The sequence below is a fragment of the Priapulus caudatus genome, unplaced genomic scaffold, assembly GCF_000485595.1.
Source record: "Priapulus caudatus unplaced genomic scaffold, Priapulus_caudatus-5.0.1 Scaffold213, whole genome shotgun sequence".
NCBI lineage: Eukaryota > Metazoa > Priapulida > Priapulimorpha > Priapulimorphida > Priapulidae > Priapulus > Priapulus caudatus.
Window position 1 is genome coordinate 1,581 of NW_014577274.1, and position 10,670 is coordinate 12,250.

Here is a 10,670-nt window from a genome sequence, read left to right on the forward strand (position 1 = left end):
CCAGTACCAATCGCCTCGCTGTAACCAGATAAACGGAGAGCCGGAGAATCGACACGTTTTTGAGGCATCATCGAGTAGCAATTGAGTGATTACCGATCTCCAGTTCAACATACCGACATGAGCGATTACAAAAAATTAACAAAATAGTACGAATAGATAATTCGTTTTCATTCACTCCTGATACCAAGACGCGCGCAGTGTTCTCAGAAGAGATTTTATCCTCTTTTTATGTTATATCCCAAATGTTTGACACATTCTACGTATACTGTAGTTTTCACTGGTACGATATTAGGGAGATCACGTCAATAACCTAACCCCCTTAGCCTAATCGGTTCGATTTACCTATTTCTGATATGCGCGAACATTCTCAACAACCCGATTATCGCGTAAACCAAGAGTTAAATGTATTCTCTTTAGATAGATTTATTATATGTACAGATTAGTAAAATTACAGCAGGAAAATGAAACATGTAATATAGAGGTCGTAAAACAAATTGTGCGTTAAGACGAAAGATTAATAGCAAATTAGTTTTTTACAAACAAGGGTCATGTTTCTGCACATGTGTTCTCACGTCTAAAGCGTCGTTTACGTTTGATGTTTTCTAATAAATATTCTGTAACTAAAATTTTCGAGGTGCTTTTTATATGACGGTAACTAGCTACTAAAATCGCTTTACATAATTCAGTAAAATGTACATTGCCGTGAATCACTGGTTGCGGTGGTGGGGATCGAACTCCACATGTAGAGCAACATAAAGTGGAGCAGTAGAGCTGTGTAGCTGTAGAACTGTAGAGCAGTAGATCTAGAGCAGTAGAGTAGAGTACAGAGTAGTAGAGTAGCAGAGCAGTAGAGTACAGTGCAGTAGAGCAGAGTAGAATGCAGGAGAGTAGTAGAGCAGTATAGTAGAGTACAGTGCAGTAGAGCAGAGTGCAGTTGTAGAAGTTGCAGTTGTTGTTGCGTGGACCTTGACCGTGACATTGTCCTTGACCGTGGCCTCGACCAATTTTCCCATTTCTAAAACTTTCCGTGGCCTTGAGTTCAAGGCCATGGCCTTGGGCTCAAGGCCATTACATTTTCCAAGTTCTAACATTTTCGTGGCCTTGAGCTCAAGGCCATGGCCTTGAGTTCAAGGCCATTACATTTTCCAATTTTAAAATTTCTACATTACTAGGCCAAGGCCATAGCCTTGAGCTCAAGGCCATATCCTTGAGCTATTTTTAAAATGTTTACATCACTCGATTAAGGTCATGGTCAACTTGTGTTTATATTTCGCCTAACAACATCTCGAAAATATCTTCCCTTAGTACTTGACAAGATTTGAACCCGGGCTTACGGAGTACCGGTCCCGCACGTTACGCGAGCATCCAAATACACAAGTCCTTTTATGTTCAGAACGAATCTATGTGTTACTCAACTACTTTACTCAACAAGAGTTTGAAAATATTTTACGAAGTTACCTCACAAGAATTGAACTCGGGCCAACACGGTCCTATTCTAACATGTTACGCACACGCCCAAACTTACAATTTCTCAGTGGTTCGGATCTGATGCGTGTGTTACGTCTTCGTTTAACAGCAAGAAAAGTCAACAAAGAAATCATTGCCGAGCATTGAATTTAACGTGGAAATATTCATTTATAAATGAGATAGAAATATTTGTACAGTTCTTTTCGTGTAAACCATTTATGATTGATAGAACCGCGCTATATTTATTGTTGTATATACTAACAATAATAATAATATATAATACAGTTGTTCGATGCTAATTAATCGAAGCAATATCCCTTCAAACATGGATTCACACAGTAAAATACGTGGTACTCGCCTCTGGGTTAATTGCTTGTCCGCAAAAACGGATAGATTCGCGCCCTCCCAACTTAAATTGAAGAGTATAATGAGTACATAATCTAATGGCGAGTATAGCGAGTACTACGCTGTATACGGTTTCGGAGGGGGGTTTGACACATGATACATACGGCGAGCCTACAGAATTATACATGACGCACACCTGTAAAATATCGCTGAATATAATCCGTACACCACCACTGTCAAGACTCATCTTAGCCGGTCATAGCTATGCATAATAAAACATTGTACACAATACGTATAATAGCAGCGATGCCACATAGAAACTTCAATATTCCCCGACACATGTGTAACCATAGTGTGCATCTTATATAGTTAATAGATGATTACGTGCATATAATACATGCATATTGTGCAGCTCGCTCAGGCACGAAGTCTGGTTGTTGTTGTTTTTTATCAAATTTGCCATGGTGGCATGCTGGCATCTCCTTCCCCAACCTAAGCTATAGGATATACCTACAGTCCAAGTCACGTGATTTGACAATCTCAATGTTCAAAAGAGCTGCCACCATAATAGTGGGACAGATATGTAAAATAATTGTGGATTTTATGTTGAAAGCACAAAAACTGGTGTATATGATGTTAAGGGAGTATACTAAATAATTTCAGATATAGTGCCAAGATGAATTTTATCCGTGACGCCCATAACATTGAAAAATCCAAGATTCAACTAAATTCAGCTTGGCATTATATCTGAAATAATTTATTACCCCCTTAACATCATATACACCAATTTTGGTGCTTTTACCACAAAATCCACAATTCCTCTTGTTATTGACACATATCTTCTCAACTATAATAATAATGGAATGCCACCAAAGACGAAGCAGTCTTTTGCATATCCCATCTCTACAGTAACAACTAAATTCTCATCCGTGTTCATCATTTGAGGTAACTCTCGATTTGCACCAAGATTTTCACGTAAATAAAAACCTAAAAAACCATCAATGCTTTACGTGGAGCTTACGTGGCGAGACCATAGAAATAATATATATAACCTATAGTTATCTATATTATTTCTATGGGCGAGACTGATCTCAAAATCACAATACTCAATTATATACCTGTGAAAATTTCACTATATACACACATACTACAAAATATTTTAAAAAGTGCAACCAAATTTATCAGTTCTATACACTAAATTAAAAATATGTGTCAATGGATTTCACATAATTTCAAAAACGCGTCCACCGTGCATACATACATCGAGAGATAACCGAGGATCTCATAGCTGCAGGTAAACGTGTCTGCCTCAATGTACACATACTTCAACAGCGTAAACTCCTACTCTATTGAACAATGCTATCCTCCAACTAGAGGAAAAGTCAAGATAAAACAAAAATGAGAAGAAAAAAATGGCTAAAATAACTGTGAAATATATAAATACAATCGAATTAATACTGTTATTCACTAGACATGAGAAGAAATGCGAAATCCATCACAGCGAGTTATTTTACACAAATAGGTCACCTGCACAACAAATAACATCTGCCATTCTATCAATCAATCAATCAATCAATCAACCAATTAATCAATCAGACCATATATTAGTTATTACCTCCGACAAGGGGTTGGCAGGAGGTTATGTTTTCACCGGCGTGTGTTTGTTGGTTTGTGGGTTTGTGGGTTTGACTAACTGAAAAAGTTACGGACGGATTGTCATAAAATTTTCAGGATAGGTCAGAAATGGGCTAACTTAGAATTGATGACATTTTGGTGGTGATCCGGATCCAATTAATTAATTAATAAAATTTTCAGGATAGGTCAGAAATGGGGTAACTTAGAATTGATTACATTTTGGTGGTGATCCGGATCCAATTAATTAATTAATTAATTAATTAATTAAATTTTTCACAGTGAGAGAATTGAGCTGCCTTGGTGGAGGTCTGTGCTCTCCGAGTGCTCTAGTTACGTTATATAGTTATATATAAAATCAACTGTTAACACAAACTAACGTTTTATGCAAGTTCAAGATATTACCACAAAAAAACAAAATCTAATTACTGTACTTTTTAGGATTCTGGTCTATTATATACAAAATCCAAAGCCCATAGTGCAAGTTGCAACTTGCTAAATCTAATTTACAGACCTAACCTTAATCTCTCTGTTACGACATTTATCACGTCATTGTACAGTTAATAGTGATACAGACTTTGATATCCCGTACAGACTGCAAAATTTGATCCCACATCAAACTAGTCTGGGCCAGGCCAAGACCAGGCGGGCGTTAAATCGCAGCGTACAGACACAAAATTCTGAAGCGTGCGAAGTTGACACGGGTTGACGCTCAGTTTAGCTTTTTACGACACTCAGCAGACAGCTAAGTGGGCCTGGCCCTCCTCCATTTGTTGGGCCAGATTAGTCTGGAGTCTGGACCCCCACGTATTTAGCACGGGATAGCGTATACACACTGCAAAAATTTGGCGTGCACCTGGCCCGCAATAGTTTGATCTGGTATCAAATTTTGCAGTCTGTATGGGGTACGAAATCCATTATGTTATTTACCCGTGACTAGGGTTACCATAAAATTCTCCACATTTCACAAGATGTCACCATCCTGGAATAACTGCAACAAGTCAATTGTGAACTATCTGCAATGCAATTTTGCAAAAAAAATAGTCTTTCAAAATATTAAGCATGCTGATCAAATGCAAATATGTGAATAGGTTTGCCACATATTTTCGCACATCTAGTCCAACCACTGTCTCATTCATCTAGTACCAAGATGTAAGAAATAAAAAAATATCTATTGTCTTTGCTTCAGCAGTTTGCAAAGTCTTCTATTACCACCTATTTAGATTAGTGACTCTAGGACGGTGTGATAATATTGAAATGTTTCAAGTTGTTCCAGTTAGCAAATGTGATTGTAGTATTATACACTTACAACACAAAGTTTTTTTTCACCCACTGTGGTCTAACGAGGCTATTTGGTGCAACTATTTAGGAGCCAATATTTGCCACCACCAGTTGTGGCATTTCAAAACAGAATAATACTGGAAAACTAATAAATAACAATGCCACGGAATTACAAATCTGTGTGAGAATAAAACTTATATTGCACGTTGACGTATCTCGTCTTCTCAAGGTATGAGAGAGGAGGGCAGATAACTAATGGTCTAGTCTCCCCGACACTACATCATCGTAGGAAGGAGGTGGTAGCTCTGGCTCATTGTCATCCTGGATAGGTGGCGCTGAGGGTGCTGCCTCATAAGAAGGTTGCCTGGCGGGCGATGGATTTAGTAGTGAATTTCGGTCTGCTGCATGCTGCTGGTAGGGGTTGAGAGGTGGCTGAGTATCAGTGTTATGACAATCGTTGTAGCTTGGCGGGACATCACGATTCGTACGCGCAGGTTCTCCTAAATCACAACCACAGTTTTAGCATGTATTGCAAACATCCAGATAAATAGCACCACGAATAGAAATGCTCATGGACTAGCAAATTACAAAACCTACTAGTCCACACGAATACGAAACATTGAGGTGCATATCACACGAGTCCTGCTAATCTCACTTTTCTCTAAATGTGCTCACCTGTATTAGGTGTATGATCTACGTAGAACTGATGTGCAGTCCAAGAAGTCTGCTGAAACGAGGTCGGCTGTGGCGACGGTGTCAAATTAGGCATGTTGCTGGAGCTCGAATTACGATGTGCTGGTGGCACAGTCACATTGGTCAAGGCTTCGTCTGGAATGCATTCGAGAAATGTTTTTTAAAGATTTGCAAATATCGTGCCAATATATAGGGAGAAAATTGGATTAAGTTTTCACATTCAAGGAAAAGGCATGTGTTGCACTCGCTTATGCTCATATTCACTTGTACATGGCTAGTTGCAAGGCCATGCCCAGCAGTGCAATGAGCATACAAACAAAATGCTGGCACATAGCATTTTGCCAACGAATATCAAAAGTGCAACCGAAATGCATTTTAAATACATAAGTATCTGGGGGCCGTTGTCAGAAACAAAATTAGTCGCAACATTAGTCTTACCATTAACTTCCACTCGTAAACCGTTGACAGAAACATCGTAAGGTTACGAGAACGAAAAATCCTCGGAAATTTCCTCCTAACATTACGAGAGCCCAGACCCTCTCGTAACTTTAATATTAAGTTGAAAATAACACATTTACACTACGAATTACAATTATAGTGATATTATATTTTATAAGAATGAATAAAATGTGTGTTTTTCTTGAAAAACACGTCAAAATCATTAATTATCTACCGCTAATTAAACAAAACAATACATTTACAAATGGTATTTGTTCTCTTGTTCTAAAGGTTTTCCACGCTTGCCACGATTCTCGCGTCTCGCGTTACAGTGTGAGAATTTGTCTTGTTGTGCAGAATAAATTCATGACCACGTCGTTTTTCATATTATTTATATGTGGTTAGCCATCATAATATGCATAAATTACTGTGATGTACAATAAATGTGTATGAATTTGAATTTTGTGATTGATTCTCATCCAATCAGCAGCCTTGTGATGAAGTTCCTGTTATCGTAAGTTTTCTAATAGCTGCGATGTGTTTCTGTCAACGCTCCTCTCGCAACATTAGCATTAGTCGTAAGTGTTATCGTAGCATTAACTTTAGCATTAACTTTACGATGTTTCTGACAACGGGCCCCAGGAAGAATGAAACGTCCAAGACATCTACATTTACCTCGTCCACGGTTCCTTCTAATTATGCGACAGAAGACGATTACGAAGACCGCAATCACAATTATGATGATGATGGCAACTTTCCACATATCAATTCCTCGACTAACTGAGTAATTATACTCAGTATCTAAAATGAAAATTAGACATATATTGAACTTCTAATACTTCTGAATTTGTACAAGCAGAGAAATCAAACCAAGAAATGCAGTCGTCATGATTTGGGGTAGTGCTAGAACAAGTTTTGACAGTTAAAAATTATACCTTATGGGCTAGAAATTACAAGGTATTATAGAATATTAAAGCAATTAATTTTACATAAATATTAGTAAACAGTAGTGTCTGCACATGTTAATAGTTAACTCAGTGATATGCCACTAAAACACATATATACAGGAACACGTTTTGTACACGCCACGTATCTTGCTAAATGCTGTACAGACTGCAAATATGATCCTACGTCAAACTAATCTGAGCTAGCTAATGATGATTGACACCACTGAGAGCTGGCGTGGACTGAGCTTCATGGTAATAAATGACAATGGTATGGGCACCGTATAGATTTAGGTGCCATTTGTAAAAGTAAAAATCATCTGCAATTGTTTGTATTTTTTCTTTTTTTTCCTTTATAGTGTACCTAAACAGTGCAAACCAATTGCTCATATATGTGCAAATAGATGAAGTAAGTTGAAGCAACGACATGAAGAGTTTAATTGCAATTTGGTCAGAAGAATAAATTTAGAAAATAGTGGAAACTATAAACAGCAGTGTGAATATTTTTACTAGCCTTGTCAAGGAAATTTCCAAGTTGGATTTTAATCTGCATTCAAAGGCACGTAGAGAGAAGCTAAAAAAACCTGAAGGCAGAATACAGAGAGCTCATATGTTGTTCTCAGATCATTGATGTGTGACGCGACGAGCGAAGCTGAGCATTCGTAGCCTAACCAGACTAACTCAGCCTGGTTCTAACCAGACTAACTCAGCCTGGTTCTAACCAGACTAACTCAGCCTGGTTCTAACCAGACTAATTTGTGTCGGTTCACTAGGATTTGTGCGTGCCTGGCCCAGGCCTAGCCATGACTAGTCTGATGTAGAATCAAACTTTGCATTCTGTACAGGCAAGATATTAGACAATACTATTTAGACTGACATTCGTCGAATGATATCTAACCTTCATTATAACAGTTTTCCTCATCAGATCCATCCGAGCAGTCATCGTATCCATTACACTTGAAGTAGTCAGGTATACACTTTAGTGGACACTTAAACTCATCGTAAGAGCATGATAGGTGATGAGCTGCAAAAAGCATTTACAAGATCAAGCAATGACAAGAAAGCCAGCTCTCAGTTATGGCCATGGCTATACACGAGTTCTTACTAATCTCCATATATAACATCTATATCACCTGATTGGATTTTCTGGAGTGTTATAGTTACCTTGCAAAGACAATATTATGCAAATTATTAGTAGCTAGTGTGCATGTCTAAAATTCAAACATGTCCAATATACGCCATATTAAGAAATAAGTTCAGATGGATTGTTTTACTTATTACATATCTGCCTTAATACTGATATTTGTGCTGAGAGGGTCAATGTCCCCCAAGGTACTGCTGGAACATACCTTGGGTACGGTCCGGTATACCGGAACGTACCCTGGTACTATCTAATATGCCGGACCGTACCTCGCCTACTCCACTAACGAGTCTAGGGAGTCGCCTACGCCTACTCCCTAACCCTAAGTAACCCTAACCCTATAACCCTAACCATATCAGATAGTTACCAGGGTACGTTCCGGCAGTACCCTGGGGGACATAGACCCTATGAGCGATATTTGTAGTTCCTGATCTCTTTACTATGTCCAGGATTAAATTGAGAAGTTATGTTACAATCGAGGGACGCAGGCAATGGGCTTGGGGTAGAAATGACAACTCACCACATGTGTCATATATTGGTATGCACGAACCATCTTCACAGCGTTTATTGAAAGAGTCACACTCAGAACCTGTAAAATGTGAATGTGAGAATGCTTACAACCAGAGGGCACGACTTGCTCCCATTTCATTAAATAACAAGATGGCCGTGGCTTTTGTACACTGATCTCTATACACTAACTGGACCAGATAAGGTCTATGTCCCCCTGAATTTCAATAAAGTGATAAAAATGGTAGGTCAGCGCTGAAACAAAAAAGTTTTGCACTCGGTCCGTTAGAACTTAGACCATGTCCTCAGAAAATGTCTGATATCTGACCTTTCCCCCACTGCCCTTTGACATGAGACCTCCAATTTCGCACTGGTGATGGGTTTCCTCGCCATCACACTATACACCGAATATTAAGAGCGTAGGTCAAGCCGTTGAGATTTGTGCCGCAATTCCGTATTTCCTCCTATACCTTAAGTTAAGGGAGAAATATTCCCCCTCCATTGACACATCTCGACCTTTGACCCTTGATCCCCAAATTCGACATCCCCAGTCCTTTTCGTGATCCCCCCCCCCGACGTCCCGAATATCAAGACCGTACGTCGAGCGGTTACTGAAGATTTGTGCCCAACTGTTGACGGACGCACGGACGGACGGACAATCATGCAATTCTACAAGCTGCATCTGACTTCGTCAACTAAGCTAATAAATACGAAATCTATTTGCTACCAGTCTTAATATACCAATGTCAAGACTTTGGTAGTAAATAAATTTCGTATTTATTTAGCATTCTATTTTATTGAAACGCTCCAAGTGCCTGTGGAGAGGATGGAGGTAGAGTAGTAAACGAGGGACAATGTATATGGGGAAATAAAGAAGCCGGAAGTGTGTGGAGGAGGAGATAAGGTAGATCATCGGTAAATATTAAGGAGAATGAGGCTAAATCATGGGAAAGGCGATAAAGGCAAACCGTGTGAGGTGAAAGAGACGATAAGGTAGAAGATGGAGAGGATGTAAGAAGGCAAAGAAACGGGAAATGGGAGATGGCAATTAATAAATGGAAGAGAGTAGACAGGCTGAAGAAGGGGTGCGGTGGAACTTGAACAGGTAAAGGATGGGGAGAAGGTACGCGCAAAGGAGGGTTGAGAACTGGGAAAAAGTAGAGGTGCTGTGGAAGAAGAACCTATACACCATGCATGATGTAAAAGCTATCGCAGCATCACACCCCCGTTCCTTTACCCTCACCACCTCCTCATGTTTCTTCATCTTCCCTAATTGCACCGAGTTTACCCTCAACTTTCTTAGTTTTCGAACTATTGAAAGTACAGAATAATAAAGATTTATGAAGATTTCCGATAAATGTAATATCTAGGATAGACACGTATGGACAAGAGTAAGACAAAAACCATGGAGAGCTAATATAGATCGTATTCATACGTAATAATATTAATAGTTCTAAATAAGCACGGGGGTAAAGGCGTGCATGGAAACGCTCGTCATTTGCAAACTACAGAACATACAAATTACAAATTAAATGCATATATTATTTGTTTACATAATTTTGATTTTATTAATTTTATCATCACTCGCGAAATGGCCGCCGGAGGCGGCCATATTCGCTCGTTACGCTGATGAGACTATACGATGATTTCTCTAAATGAAAATCCCGGCCCCATAGAGATTTTAGCGCTTCCTTCGTAGAATAACAGTGAAAAGCATGGAGCTAAGACTGTAACTAAGGAAGAAGTAAAATGTTGAGGATTTCCAAAACTCGAGGGGCCTGCGGCAGATAATATATCACACAGAAAACGCAGAAAAATCTACGGAAACGCATTGAAAGACGATGAAAATTCCAAAGTGGAAAGATACGCGAGAAATCAGTAAAATATACATAAATAGTTTCTATAACGTAAATCGTCCGGTAAATACATTGAAAACGGCATTATTATTATTGAAAATGGACAGCGACGATGAAAACATGCGGCGGCGAAATTTTCCTCCTTCCTGTCCTTCCGATTGCGAAATGTCATCGGCCGGGCGCATTTCATTATTGTACGAAACGTAAACTAGGCCGAGCACGAAAAACGGCTAGGCTACAAAAACTGGGTAACGTCGGTCACCGCCCCATTCAATGCCCATCAACGAATGAATGCGGGGGCTTATCCGATCTTACGGGAGATGCAATATCCCAGAAGGACGTAGCGGTGCAGTATTCGCCTAAACA

General features: G+C 39.2%; 1 protein-coding gene across 1 annotated transcript; it reads right to left on the reverse strand.

The window, feature by feature from the left end:
* Window positions 1-3,873: 3,873 nt before the first annotated feature.
* Window positions 3,874-8,530, reverse strand: LOC106807412 (low-density lipoprotein receptor-related protein 6-like; the record flags this gene model as incomplete). The annotated part of the gene is given in 5 exon segments (XM_014809732.1): window positions 3,874-5,225; window positions 5,401-5,553; window positions 6,532-6,657; window positions 7,699-7,824; window positions 8,462-8,530. Coding segments are annotated over 5 exon segments (722 nt in total), but the record flags the coding sequence as incomplete, so codon positions are not given.
* Window positions 8,531-10,670: the final 2,140 nt, after the last annotated feature.